At 47.9% G+C, this 15,596-nt stretch overlaps 1 protein-coding gene across 1 annotated transcript in view; it reads left to right on the top strand.

The window, feature by feature from the left end:
- Nucleotides 1-15,596, top strand: part of LOC142259289 (uncharacterized) — a 101,961-nt gene that overhangs the window by 5,221 nt on the left and 81,144 nt on the right. Inside the window, exon 4 of the mRNA XM_075331767.1 lies at nucleotides 11,999-13,510. Coding sequence (XP_075187882.1) covers nucleotides 11,999-13,510 — 1,512 coding nt within the window. The remainder of the gene's footprint in view (nucleotides 1-11,998; nucleotides 13,511-15,596) is intronic.

Raw genomic sequence — 15,596 nt, 5'->3', positions numbered from 1 at the left:
CCGGCACCATCATGATACGCCTGCAGAACGGTGGGTACATCAGCTTGGGGAATAACCAACTGGCGGATCTTCTCATGGGTCTTCGGGTTGATCAGCTCCCGGTACAGCCGCCCCTGATGTAGGTACAACCGGGTCCGTTCCTTCCACAAGCGTTGGGCTTCCGCTGGGGCGGCAGGGTCCATCCCAGCAGCGCCTTGCTCCACCAGAGTCTTGACTAGGCGGACAGCAGGCGCCTGATTTTGAGCTTCCTGCCACTTCTGACTGGGCAGCGGATCCAGGTTCACCCGTTGCTGATGGACATGGACCTTCTCAACTGATGGCCGGTGGAATGCAGGCAACTCGATCTACTCGAGGTCATCATCCTCGCATCCACTTTCTGACAGGTGGGGCATTCGAGAGAGGGCATCAGCATTAATGTTGACACGACCGGCTCTATATTTGATGGTGAAGTCGTAGTTGGCTAGTCTGGCTACCCACCGCTGTTCTAACGCACCCAGCTTGGCCGTGTCCAGGTGAGTCAACGGATTGTTATCCGTGAAAGCGGTGAACTTTGCGGCGGCTAAGTAGTGGCGGAACCGCCCGGTGATAGCCCACACCAGTGCCAGGAGCTCGAGCTTGAAAGAGCTGTAGGTCTCAGGGTTCCTTTCAGTCGGCCGGAGTTTTCGACTAGCATAGACAATCACCTTCTCCTTTCCTTCCTGGACCTGGGACAGGACTGCCCCCAAACCCACGTTGCTGGCATCTGTGTAGAGGATGAATGGGCAGCCGTAGTCCGGGTACGCTAAGACCTCTTCTCCGGTCAAGGCCGCCTTCAGCTGACGGAAGGATTCCTCATGCCCGATCTCCCATACCAGTGGGGCTCCGATGGGTCTACCACCTTTGGTCTGTCCCACGAGGAGGTCTTGCATGGGGGCAGCCATCTTCGTGTATCCCTTGATGAAGCGCCGGTAGTACCCCACCAGACCCAGAAACTGCCTGACTTCCCTTACGGTGGTTGGCCTTGGCCAGTCCTGTATGGCAGTGATCTTCTCGGGGTCGGGGGCAACACCTTCTGCACTCATCACATGCCCCAGGTACTGTACTCTGGGTTTCAGCAGGTGGCACTTAGAGGGCTTTAACTTCATCCCGTATTTGGCAAGGGACGCGAACACCTTGGCCAGGTGCTCCAGATGGGCTTCATACGTCTGGGAGTAAACAATCACATTATCCAAGTACAACAGGACGGTTTCGAAGTTTAGGTGTCCCAGACAGCACTCCATCAGCCGTTGGAAGGTTCCTGGGGCATTGCACAGCCCAAACGGCATACTATTAAATTCGCAGAGTCCCATCGGGGTGGTGAAGGCGGTTTTCTCCCGGTCTTCCGGGGCCACGGCTACTTGCCAGTACCCACTGGTGAGGTCAAGGGTGGAGAAGTAGTTTGCAGTTCGCAGTGCGGCCAACGATTCTTCAATACGGGGTAGCGGGTAGGCATCTTTATGGGTTATCTGATTAATCTTCCGGTAGTCCACACACATCCGCATGGTACCATCCTTCTTGACCAGTACCAACGGAGCGGCCCAGGGACTACAGCTGTCCCGAATAACCCCTGCCTCCTTCATATTCCGCAACATATCTTTGGCACACTGGTAATGTGCTGGGGGAATAGGCCTGTACCTCTCTTTGATAGGGGGGTGTTCACCAGTGGGGATGTGATGTTGGACCCCTTTGATCTGCCCAAAGTCTAGTGGGTGTTTACTGAAAACCTGTTCATACTCCTGCACCACCCTGTATACCCCCGCTTTGTGATGTGTAGGGGTGTCATCAGTGCCCACATGTAGCTGTTGGTGCCACTCTTTTACCTCCCCCTGCGGCGGGGAAGTGCCGGTAGTAGGTGGGGAGACCGAGGGACTGGTTTCGTGGATGGTGTGGGGGTCTAGGGTGAGTAGTTTGGCAATGGTAGCATACCGGGGAAGCCTGACTTCTTCCTCCCCACAATTCAGCACCCTCACGGGCACCCTCCCCTTTTTCACATCTACCACCCCTCGGGCGGCCATTACGGTGGGCCAGTGCTCGGAGGGTATGGGCTCCATCATGGCAGGGTAGTCACGCCCCTGAGGCCCTACTGCTGCCCTACACCAAATCATCATCTCACTTCTAGGGGGCACAAGCAACGGAGCCACATCCATCACTCTCACTCCACCAATCTCTCCTCCTGTTGAATTTACATGCTGGCGGTACATCAAGGCTCGGATCTCACGCTGCACAGCTCTCTGTCGGCTCCCCGCCGCCGTGGCGGCCAGCTGCTGCAGTAGGGCCAACACATCACCCATACAGTGCTCCATCACATTGGTTCCTAGCACTATCTTCGGGTTATGATCACTGGGCTCATTCATGATCACAATCATACCCTGGTGTTGCAGTTCAGCTTGCCCCACTGTCATGGCCACCTGTTTATACCCCACTTGGGTCAGTGGGAGTCCATTGGCAGCAATCAGCGTTATACTAGTATCTGGGGGTGCCAGCTCGTCCGTCCCCCAATACCGCTGGTACAATGTATATGGTATGGTGGTTACCTGGGATCCAGTGTCCAAGAGAGCCATCACCAGTATGCCGTCTACAACCACGGGAATGATGGGTCGAGCCCCGATATACCGATCCCGCCAGTCCGAGGGGCCACGAGGTTCTACTCCTGAGGATTGGCCCGGGGCCCCAGGGGTTGCTCGTTTAACGGGCACTCTCGAAAGTAATGCCCAGGCTTACGGCACTTGTAGCAGGTTGGAGGCCTGCTCCGCGGTTGGTTAGCACTTCTCCGTTGCATCCAGGGGACATCTTCAGGGCTGTCGGCAAGCTGTATCGGTGCTGAAGGCTGAGATTTGGTCAACGGTTGCAGTGCGGCAAGGATCTTGGCGAGGTCTCCGTCCATGCGACGGACCTGGGCTGCCAGCTCCTCCATAGTGCTGCTTGGGGCGGTGGATGTGGAAGAGGTTGGTAGGGCAGGGGCCACCACCACAGGAGCCGTCTCGATGGGCCACGGGGCTGGCTCCAGGGCTTCGGAGGCCGGGGGCTGTAGTGCTTTAATGGCCCGCTCCTTTAACACGGCAAAGTCCACATCAGGGTGTTCCAGGGCCCACAGCCGGAGTTGTTTACGATCCTCAGGGGACCTCATCCCCTGCGCAAATTGCTCTGTTAACATCTTGTTGCTATCCGCCTCATTAATAGGATTCACCCGCTTTAGCGTGCGGAGGGCGGTTTGCAACCGTAAAGCATAGTCTCGAATGCTATCGGTAGTCCGTTGTCGGCACTGGTAGAACTGCATCCTCAGCTCAGCTTCAGTCCGGGTCTCAAAGGCAGTCTGTAGCTTCTCAAAGATGGTGGCTACAGAGAGCCGGTCCCCCTCGGCCCAGGTCTCCGCCTCCTGCTCAGCCGCACCGGTTAGCTGGCCCAGCACTATCGCTGCACGTTGCTTATCGGTCAGGGAGTACAGCTCCAGCAACGGGCCAAGCTTCTTCCGGAAGGCCTGTAAGGCATCCGGTTTCCCATCATACTGCGGCAGCCAGGTAGCTCCGGGCGCATAGGGCAAGGAGAACGGCATGACCTGAGCGAGTGCGGGGACCGCGGCACCTCCCGCCACTGCGGCCGGGGCCTGGGCAGGCCCATTCCCATCCGCGGGTGCCACTGCGGCTGCGACCGCCGCTCCTCCAGCGGCTCCGTCGGGCGCAGACATCTTGCTTCCGTCCCCCTTAGCTTCTTTCCGGCCACTCCCCTATCGGGGCGGAGTTCTGGCCTTCGCGCCTCTGCTGCTCGAGAAGACGCTCGAGCGGGAACTTTTCGCGCCAAAGATGGCGACTTCTGGAAATTTTCAGCCGGATACCTCCGGCGGTCACAAGGCGCACCTCTACCCAACGGCAGAGCGGTAGGATCCTGTTCGTGACGCCAAGTTGTCGCGGGCGGGGAGGAGGGTGTCAGCACTGCGCTCACCCCCACTGCTCGGGTCCGGCTGCTGCTGCTCAGTGGTGGCTCGAGCGGTGGGCCGGATCCCGGGGGTTCTCGAGCGGCACTCCTCACCCGTGAGTGAAAAGGGGGGTTGTTTGGGTGTTTTGGGGATTTATTGTCCGTGACGCCACCCACGGTTGTGGTGACTCGTTAACACCACCGCTGCTCTGTATGGGAGGCCCGGGAGTGGTGGTGCGGAGCAGCCAGTTGTTGATGTGCCCCTCCGTGGGTAGGGGTAGTGGTGCTCCCGGGGCCCAGGGATGGACTTGAGATGGTGGGCAGCCGGGTATGGGGCCCGTGGAGGTGCAGGGGCGCAGGGGCAGCGCTGTGCCTTGCGGCACTGTGGTACTCACTCAGCCAGTAAACACGACACAGTTCTAGGTAAACAAACGGCTGGTTGGACGGGTCCCTCGGACGGTTCACGGTGCTGCGGTTCCCTGCAGTCAGCGGTGACGGTCTCTTCCCTGTACCTATGAAATGTCTGGTAGCGATGGGTTCCCACCGGTTACCCGCTCCCCGGCTACAATCTGGACCAGAGGAGCCACTCTCTTGCCCGCAGGCGCCGGCCCTGGGAAACTGGTGCCTTGGCGGTGGCGGTGTTTCCCCGTTGAGGTTGGACCTTTGCCTTCAATCAGGACTTGCTTGTTGGGAGACAGACGTCCCCTTCACTAACGGATTTGGCAATTTACGGCGACTCCAAGCCTTGCCGGGATCCAAAAGGCCCCTGCCCTGGTGCTGACTGCCCTTTGTATACTGCTCCAGACCACCGGGCACACAGCATCCGTGGTCCTTCCAGCAACCTCCAGACAGTCCCACTGCAGACCTTCACCGCCGTCTGCTGACCTTGCTGACTCCGTCCGGGCACACAGCCACGGACCAACTTCAGGCCTTCTGTCACTTTCACTTGTCCTGTCACTACTCTTACTTCCTTACTCCTTCACTTCCCTCCACTCATCTGCCTGGTTCTTCCTGCCTCCAGGGCTGTGAACTCCTTGGTGGGCGGACACCAACCGCCTGGCTCCACCCCCTGGTGTGGACACCAGCCCCTGGAGGAAGGCAACAAGGATTTTAGGTTAGCTGGTGTACCTGCAGGGAATGTGGGGTGCGTGTGGTGTTGTGACCTGTGACCCCTGGCTTTCCCAGGGCGTCACACATGCAGCCCCTCATGGCGTTAGCCCATGGGAATTTAGAAGTGGCTCAGGAAAGGCAAAAACGATCTTACGACCGCACTGCCCGACTCCGAGAATTTGCCTGTGGACAGAAGATCCTAGTACTAGTACCGGTACGGATAAACAATCTGCAAGCCATGTGGGTGGGTCCATTTACATTTACCAAGAAATGTGGCACTACGGACTACACCGTGGCCCTGCATCGAGCAGGTGTTCGTGAGCGTACCTACCACATCAACAGGCTAAAAGCTTATGAGGAACGAGAGGTCACCAATTTAGCAGTTTGTTGTCCAGACTTGGACCAGATCCCAGATCTATTCGTGGACTCCAAAAGGGAAATGGGGGTAAAAGATGTATCACTGGGGGAGCAGCTTTGTCCATCACAAAAGCGACAGATATCAGACATACTCAGAACGTATGAATCCCTGTTCACAAGTCAGCCTGGTAGAACCCCCCTGGTCCAGAATCATGTCAACACAGGGGCAGCCACCCCACTAAGGCAACCCGCCTACCGGGTGACACCTCCTGTGTTGGCAATGATGAAGGCCGAGGTGGATGACATGTTAAATATGGGAGTCATAGTTCCCTCCCATAGCCCATGGGCTGCCAGTGTTGTGTTGGTGCCAACAAAGGACAAGAGTACTTGTTTCAGTGTGGACTATAGACGGCTCAATGAGGTCACGATTACAGATGCTTACCCCATGCCCCGGGTGGATGAACTACTAGATAGGTTAGGGGGGTCTCTGTTTATATCTACCCTCGATTTGAGCAAGGGATACTGGCAGATCCCACTCACAAAAGAGAAATCGGCCTTCATAACCCCTTTTAGCATATTTGACTTTACCAGTATGCCTTTTGGGATGAAAAATGCCCTGGTCACCTTCCAGAGGATGGTAGACCATTTACTAGAGGGATGTCATGGGTATGCCCAGGCCTATTTGGATGACATCGCTATCTTCAGCGACACTTGGGAAGAGCATGTTCAGCATGTGTCCTAGGTGCTACAGAGGGGAGCCAAAGCCCAGCTCACCATCCGATCTGACAGATGCCAAATAAGGATGGCCAAAGTGCTATACCTGGGACATCGGGTGGGAAGTGGGTGCATTCGTCCCGAACCTGCAAAAGTAGAAGCCATTACCCAGTTGCCACGCCTGGTCAATCAAAAACAGGTCCGTGCGTTCCTAGGAACCGCAAACTATTATCGAAAGTTTATCCCCAATTACAGTACTGTAGCAAAACCGCTCACTGACCTCACAACCAAAAGATATGCCCATAACCTTATCTGGACCCCAGAATGTGAAACTGCGTTACTCCAGTTGAAAGACTGGCTGGCCCAGAGCCCCGTCCTGACTGCTCCTGACTTCCGTCGCAGGTTCATTGTCCAAACAGACGCACCGGACACAGGACTAGGAGCTGTACTTAGCCAAGTGGGAGACAACGGTGAGGAACATCCGATAGATTACCTCTCCCGGAAACTGTTGGACCAAGAGAGGGCTTACGTCACCATAGAAAAAGAATGCCTGGCTATAGTCTGGGCCCTGAAAAAATTGCAGCTCTACCTCTATGGCAATGAGTTCACAGTCCTCACTGACCACAATCCATTGAGTTGGCTAAATCGCACTGTCGGGGACAACGGACGCTTGCTCAGGTGGAATCTGGCGTTACAATTCTATAATTTTTCCATCTCCCATAAACAGGGCAACAACCATGGAAACGCGAATGGGCTTTCCCGACAGGTGGAGAAGGATGATCAGAAGCCTATCCTGTCTGGCTAATATTAAGAAGGGGGAGGAATGTGACGACACAGATTTTTTCAATGTGTCTTGTGGGTTAAATTTCTTACATTAGCTAGACGTATTGTTCTTCTGTGTGTTAACTCATGTTTGCTAAACTATTGTGTCTGCCAGACCCTTCTGAGCAATCATTGTAATGTAGTTGTGTATTGCTAATCTAATGTAAATTACCTCAGTAGCCATTGTCTAGTCTGTGCATTTCAGACTACATGTAAATATCCTCAGTCTTTCTATCCCCATCCTTTAAATGAACATTATCCATGCAGCTTGAAATTCATCCAATAAGAGAAGCAATGTTGTACAACCAATCCGATAAGGGCACAGTATATCCGAAGGGAAGGCTATGGCTATAAAAAGGGACTTCTTTAAGTCACCAGTTGTTGATAAATGTGCATGATCCAGTCTAAGCTCTTAGGAGCTGGCTAGGGGATCATAACCAGGATGCCTTGTGGACTCTGTCTAGGGACTTTGGCTCCGACTCCAGGATCACTTGGCTACATGGCTTCAATCTAGGGACTTCGATTCCGATTGGAGACCATATCCACAGTCTAGGGATTTCGACTTCGGCTGCCAGGATTATATCATCATACCAGAGACTACTTAAGGAAGAAACCCAGGTTGGGACAATTTGGTCACCTGGCTACAGACTTTGCGGACCTCAGCCAGCATCCTAAATCTAGCGTTATTCCAGTCTCGGTGGGTGCCTGCCAAAAGCGGGGTGCTGCTGGATTGGAGTAAGTAGCCCTGGAAGCTTTGAAGCACGGACATTCTAAGCTCTGGTGAGCCAGCGGAAGGATGAGACTCTGTTGCCTGTTACATTTGTGTGTTTTGCTGGTTATGTGTTATGTGCCGTTAATTGTTTGGGGATTCAATAAAGTCTTAATATTGTGATTCCCTCACCCTGTGTTGTCTGAGTAGTGTTCCGCCCACGGTTACAGAGATCAGCGTTCAGTTGGGATGAGCCCTGGGCCACGCTGTCTTTCTAAAGGCGGCCGGGCCAGCGGACGAGAGCACCCACTGACCCCGTGTTTCCACACCCATCACTGAGGGATATGCGTTGTGATTTTGGTGACAGCTCTGTTTCCCAATTAGCATGTAGGATCAAAGGAGGTAAATTATGAAGTGCCGGCCATTCTGGCAGATGGATCTGAGGCAAGTCAAAGGTAGATAAGTTGGTCGGGAGGTCCCCCAAGTTCTTGAATTCTGCGGAGCCCCCATCTTTTTTTGCAAAAAGTTGAAATGAGAAACCCCCCCCACCCCCTCCCCAGTTGTAGGAGATCCCCTTGGTCTTGAAGTAATCGAGTGCTCATCAGGCTTTATGAAGTTGTAGTGTGCTCCTGGCCAGATGTGGGAGGAAAACAATGTCACAGTCTTCCAATTATATGTTCTTTTTAGATCTTGCAGCTTGTGAAATAGTTTACTTCTCCTTGTAAAAATGAATGCAGGACACAACATCACATGGTCTTCAGGGCAAGGTGGATTTGGGACCAAGAGCCCTGTGAATTATATCCATTTCCATAAGCTAGTCCTCTTTCCTCCCAAGTAAATCATAGGATAAAGTATTAATGGTTTTCTCCCACATAAGGGAAGAGATTTCTTCAGACAGGCCACAAATACGGAGCAGGTTTCATCTGTGACGGTTCTCTGTCATCTTTGAATGTTAGATTGGATCTGAGTGGTATGTTCAGACATAAGATATTAGTCCTCTATTGATAGCTATAAAGACGTTGTGTCAGACTCTAGGTTATCCTCTCTGATGCCCACTTGCGTGATGTCCTGTTTAACAGAATACAGAGCCCCAGTCAGAGTCTCTTATAGTCTGTTAAACATGGTCTCCAGGTCCTGCTTTGTTGGGATAGAGCACAGATGTTCTCTCCAATCCCACTCGTCTCCTTCAAAGAGGATTGTGATTAACTACACAAGAACATGACACCGCTGCCATGATAAATCGCTAAGCTGTGCGTGGTTGATGGATCTAAAATACAGTTACATCTACAGGATCGTCATGAATTCTATTATGTTTCCGATCCTAAGGAATTCAGATTACTGCACAATCGCTCCTGAAATGGGGAGCACTAATACTTTTCTGGCCAGAACTCATAGTAGCTCCAATAGTCCATCTTAAATGAGTACAACTCCGCTTTACTGGACTATGTTAAAAAGTTCTCTCTAAATGTCTAATATTTATTCAAGAAATTCATCTGACAGAAGATATTGGCCCCTACAATAGTTTGGATTGCCGAGAGCCCCCGAGCCGCATACTGTAATTACTCCAGATGTGTCACCTCTAGTTACTAAATCACTGACGGTGAAGGCTGTCGGGTGGAGGGCGGTCATTTTAGTAGATGTGTTATTGTCTATAGTCACAGTTTCTCTATAGTAGTTAGTACAAAGCCGCTCTTATTTCATGGCTTTCCACTGCAGCCAGTTTTCTGCTCCTATCCAGGCCCCATTTCTCCAATCTGACATCTGTCACTTTACATGATAACACCTTTGTAATGCTGAATCTTATCCCAGTGTTTCTGAGATTTTTTTCGTGACACATTGTGCTTTATCTTAGTTGTAATTTTAAGATTGATTTTGTTTCCTGTTCACTAAAAAAAAAAAAAAAAAAAAGTCTGAAATTGTAATCCAATGTAAGAGAATACAGTGAAGAGGTTTTGAGGCTCTGTTGCATTGATCAATTCAATAGCTAAATTTATCTTTCTTCATATGTTCATAGTAGTTATGCAGATTCCATTGTTACATTTTCATTTTCACATATAGCTATTGTATTTTTCAGGACAGTATGTATTCACACAGCAGTTTCTGCTATTACATGTATTCCCCCTTACATAATCACTGGTCTGCATACCTTCTCTCCATATGGTGAAGTTTTTTTAGGTTTTTGCACCCAGTTCAGACTTAGAATGGTGTTCCAAACATTATTTCTTAATTTGAAATGTGTTTCAAACATTGCATTTGGATGTTCTTAAAACAAATAGTGATACCACAACATATAGTCAATAAATAGCATTTACCGTATTCTGCTTTAGTGTAAATTACTATTTTTGACTCCAGAGGCAGTCTCTGGAAATTAGCACAGAGTAGATGTTTTAGAGGCAAAATTGCAAATATGTAATTATACTTCCTACATAGCACCCAGCTTAGGCTATGTGCGCACGTACCGGATTTTGCCGCGGATTTTTCGCGGATTTGCTGCATGTTTCGCTGCAGAAAATGTTCATAACATCTCTGCAGTGAATCACCAGCAAATCCTATGGAGAAAAAAAATCCTGTGCGCACTGGGCGGAATTTGACAGCTGCATGTTTTGCTGCAGGAATCCCGCAGCAAAAACAAGTGCATGTCACTTCTTTTCCGCACATCGCTGCGGGATTTCACTCCATTGACTCCAATGTTAATCGTGAAATCCCGCAGGGAATAACGCAGGCAGCAAATTCTGTGCAGTTCACTGCGTTTTCCTGCGTTATTCCCTGCGGTATTTCGCGGTTTACCTCCGGTAATGTACATCGCCTGTCTGCGGTTTTGCAGGGAAGTGATGTCATTACAGGAAGAGGAAGCCGTGCAGAGAGTAAACACACACAGATCACACACACACACAGACATCACAGACATAGAACACAGACACATAGAACACACATAGAAAGAAAACGGAAATATAGAAAACAAAGAACGTGGGCTCCGCTGCATATTTACCGTCCAGCCGAGGTAAGCACACAGCGGCGGCCCGGTATTCTCAGGCTGGGGAGGGAGAGGGGCAGGGTTAATGTCCCCCGCCTCACTCCCCCTCCCGCAGCCGAGAATATCAGCCGCAGCTGCCCCGGGACTGTCGCATGCAATATGCGGCAGCACCGGCGTGTCCTCGGCTCTTCCTGCCGCCGTGTAGCAGTGGCGGTCAGGGTAATACAACAAGGGGTTAATGGTGGTGGATCACCGCCATTAACTCCAGGCTTGATCATGGCAGCGTCTATGTGACAGCTGACATGATCAACCCGTAAGTAAAGTGAAGAAAACACAGACACCGAAAAATCCTTTATTTTAAATAAAACAAACAAGCCTCGTTCACCCTTTTATTAACCCCTCCCGCACCAAAGCTCCGGCGTAATCCACACAGCTCCGGCATAATCCACAGGGTCCTGCACTGCTGACATCCAGCCGCGATGTGTCACAGACACAGCGCTGAATGAATGCAGCAGACAGCAGAGGTAATTACCGGTCATTTCCCACGGCTGGTAATGTGAACTCACTGCCGACCGTGGGAAATGCAGCGATCTGTCCTCTATCTATCCCTCTATCTGTCTGTCTATCTATCTATCCCTCTATCTATTCTTATGTCTATCTATCTACTATCTCAGAATTAAATGACTTTTTTTTTTCAATGTGCTTTATTGCATTGAATGCAATAAAGCACATCCCAACCCGCACGCAGCAAAACCGCGGCAATACCGCGAACAATACCGCGGTGAAACCGCGGCAAACCGCATGCGGTTTTCGGGTGCGGTTTGCCGCGGTTTTTTACCGCGGGTGCGGTAATCTTTGAGAGCATGCGGAATTTTCTCAAGAAAATTCCATTTCCCAGTGCGCACATGGCCTTAGGCTTCAGGAAACACATAAACCGTAAATGTTTATATGGGTTCTTCCCTGTGGCAATGCCAAACGTGGATAGTAACAGTGTTTGGGCCACTGCAACGCTGAGAAGCATCAAGAACATTTGGCTTTTGCAGTTTCCTGGATTGGATTATGCAGCCATATTGCTTTTCAAGAGTCGTTCAGCTATAACTAATGTGGAAACCCTTCATTTTTTTGGTATAATTTTAGCCAGACAACATTATTTGGTGGATTATTATTCCAATATATGGGAGGCAAAATGAAAAAAAGAGGGTTGAACATCATGGTCTACTGGTTCCTGTTTTGAGGTCTAGTATTAAATTATGAACATTTTTTGTTTCAGTAAATAATTATTCTAATTATAGATTGCTACATAACTTGCAGTTTCTTTAGCTATTTTATAAATCGTATCCTTTCATTTTTATATATTAAAAAATAATTTTTATTCTTGGCAGATGTCTGTACCAGGAGATCAGAGATACAACTGACCTCTTCAGTTTTTAAATCCGATGACCTTGATATCACACAAGATATAACTGAAGTGAATGCCATGGCTCCAGATATAGGATCATCTCTCCAAAGCAAAGATGTATCATCTCATTCTTTTGTACAGGTCCTACCTTCTGATTTATCTCAGACTATTAAGAAAAATATAAGTCACAAAACAAGCATTCAAAATAGAAATGCTCCTACAGTAAAAACGTCATTTTCAACTTTAGAATCTAAAAAAATTCACACAGGGGAGAAAAGATTTTCTTCAGAGTCTTTTCGTTACCAGAAAACTCAAACAGGGGAGAAGCCTTTTTCCTGTTCAGAATGTGGGAAATGTTTTGCACATAAATCACGTTTTGTTATACATCAAAGAGCCCACACAGGAGAGAAGCCTTTTTCCTGTTCAGAATGTGGGAAATGTTTTGCACATAAATCACGTTTTGTTATACATCAAAGAACCCACACAGGAGAGAAGCCATTTTCATGTTCAGAATGTGGGAAATATTTTGCACAGAAATCAAATCTTGTTGAACATCAAAGAACTCACACAGGGGAGAAGCCATTTTCATGTTCAGAATGTGGGAAATGTTTCGCACATAAATCACGTTTTGTTATACATCAAAGAATCCACACAGGAGAGAAGCCATTTTCATGTTCAGAATGTGGGAAATGTTTTGCACAGAAATCAGATCTTGTTGTACATCAAAGAACTCATACAGGGGATAAGCCATTTTCATGTTCAGAATGTGGGAAATGTTTTGCACATAATTCACGTTTTGTTACACATCAAAGAACTCACACAGGAGAAAAGCCATTTTCATGTTCAGAATGTGGGAAATGTTTTGCACATAAATCACTTCTTGTTATACATGAGAGAACTCACACAGGAGAGAAGCCATTTTCATGTTCAGAATGTGGGAAATGTTTTCCACAGAAATCAGATCTTGTTTCACATCAAAGAACTCACACAGGGGAGAAGCCATTTTCATGTTCAGAATGTGGGAAATGTTTTGCACATAAATCACTTCTTGTTATACATCAGAGAACTCACACAGGAGAGAAGCCCTTTTTTTGTTCAGAATGTGGTAAATGTTTTCCACAGAAATTCGATCTTGTTGCACACCAGAGAACTCACACAGGGGAGAAGCCTTTTTCATGTTTAGAATGTGGGAAATGTTATGCACGGAAATCACGTTTTGTTATACATCAAAGAATTCACACAGGAGAGAAGCCATTTTCATGTTCAGAATGTTGGAAATGTTTTGCACATAAATCAAGTTTTGTTGTACATCAAAGAACTCACACAGGGGATAAGCCATTTTCATGTTCAGAATGTGGGAAATGTTTTGCACAGAAATCACTTCTTGTTATACATCAGAGAACTCACACTGGAGAGAAGCCATTTTTATGTTCAGAATGTGGCAAATGTTTTCCACAGAAATCAGATCTTGTTTTACATCAGAGAACTCACACAGGTTAGAAGCCGTATTCCTATTCTGAGTGTGGGAAATATTTTATCCAAAAATCTCTGGACACCAGAGAGCTCACACAGGGGAGAAGTCTGTTTCACGATAGAATGTGGGAAATATTTTACATACAAATGCAATCTTTTTGAATATCACAAAAATCACACGGGTGGAATCCATTATCATACCTAGATGTTTTAGAAATGTTCTACTTGAAAATTATAATTTGTTGACCATTAAGAAAAAATCACACAGGGAGATGCAATATACAGGTGCATCTCAATAACGTAGAATATCATCAAAAAGTTAATTTATTTCAGTAATTCAATACAAAAAGTGAAACATTTATATAGAGTCTTTATAAACATTATGATATATTTCAATTGTTTCTTTCTGTTAATGTTATTGATTATGGCTTACAGCCAATTAAAAAAGTCATTATCTCAGAAAATTTGAATAATTACCACAAAACACCTGCAAAGGCTTCCTAAGCATTCAAAATGGTCCCTTAATCTGGTTCAGTAGACTACAAAATCATGAGGATGACTGCTCACTTGACAGATGTCCAGAAGGCAGTCATTGACATACTCCACAAGGAGGGTAAGCCACAAAAGGTCATTGCTACTGAAGCTGGCTGTTCAGAGTGCTGTATCCAAGCATATTAATGGACAGTTGAATGGAAGGAAAAATTGTAGTAGAAAAGGTGCACCGGAATAACCGCAGCCTTGATAGGATTGTTAAGAAAAAGCCATTCAAAAATTTGGGGGAGAGTCACAAGGTGTGGACTGCTTCTGGAGTCAGTGCTTCAAGAGCCACCACACATAGATGTACCCAGGACATGGGCTACAACTGTGGATTCCTTCCGGGTCCCGCTGGCGGCGCGTGCGCAGTGGTGGGAACTTTAGATAAATATGAGCCCCTCGGGTGTAATCAGACAACGTGTGGTGGCCCTTGAAAAAGGATCACGAAACGCGCGTCGGGCCTCTGACCAGCAACTGCTTGATTCCGCCTGGATATCGGGAAGGCTGCTAGATACCACTCTGTGCGTTCCCAAGGTAAATACTATTGGTGCGATTTTTTTTTTTTTCTTGTGGGATACATGATAGGGACCCACAGTACCTTAAGTGGATAGCCACTGTATACCAGGGAGGATTTATGGGATATTTGGCCTGCGGGAGGCGGATTCATAGGAATATATATTTACTTTCAGTATTTTGTCCGCGTTCCTCCAGACTGCCCTTTAACATGGGAAAAAACTTTTTTTTGCAGTTTTCTGGTCCCCACCTTCTGAGATTTATTACCTCCTTGTCAGTCGTCTCTTTTGCTACTTTGTTTCAACTATATAGAGTTTTGTCTCTTTGTAATCTTAAATAATTTTTCAATAAATTAAGTGGATTTCTAAAACTCCATTGTGTGGTTTCCACATCTTTTGCATATTATGTAGGAGTAGATCCTTTAATATTTCCAATTATGGGGGAATATATGTGCACTTGCACCTAATGATGGTTGGTAATATGTCTTCCCCCATTTGTTTTATGAATATTTTTTTCATCTGTTTTGTTTCTGTGTTATTCACAGTTCTATATTCAGGAACTATGGATTTTAGAGCGCGAGACAACACCTGGCGCTCACACATAAATGAGGCCTTCAAGGAGGATCTCAATGGTGGTCTTAATAATAAGTATAACGATCACCAGGAGGACATGCTGAAGCTAAAACAGCTATTGCAAAAACGTACGAAACTATGGTGGAACAAGGGTTATCTTGAACAGTATATTTCCAAGGGTCTAATCCCTCGTGGTCTTAGGATCCAGGTGTTCCCCTCGTTCCCTATTCAGGAAGAATGGTTTGTAAATGCCTGAGAGGGGTGTGCCAGTGCTTGCTCTAAACAATTCATGGAGTTATTGATCAAATTGAACGAGACAAATGTAAATGACCTGGAAATTGAAATTGAAAACATTCAAGAAAAACTCAAAAAAGAACTCACTGAGGAAACATTGGCTAAATTTTTTTTTTTTTTTTTAAATTCTTTATTTTAAAGCCAAACTCGTATCAAACATTACATCCCCTGCTCCCCACTGGGACGCAGGTATTA

The sequence above is a fragment of the Anomaloglossus baeobatrachus genome, assembly GCF_048569485.1.
Source record: "Anomaloglossus baeobatrachus isolate aAnoBae1 chromosome 5 unlocalized genomic scaffold, aAnoBae1.hap1 SUPER_5_unloc_6, whole genome shotgun sequence".
Taxonomy (NCBI): Eukaryota; Metazoa; Chordata; class Amphibia; order Anura; family Aromobatidae; genus Anomaloglossus; species Anomaloglossus baeobatrachus.
The sequence above is the reverse complement of the archived record's forward strand: the minus strand, read 5'-3'. Positions and strand labels throughout refer to the sequence as shown.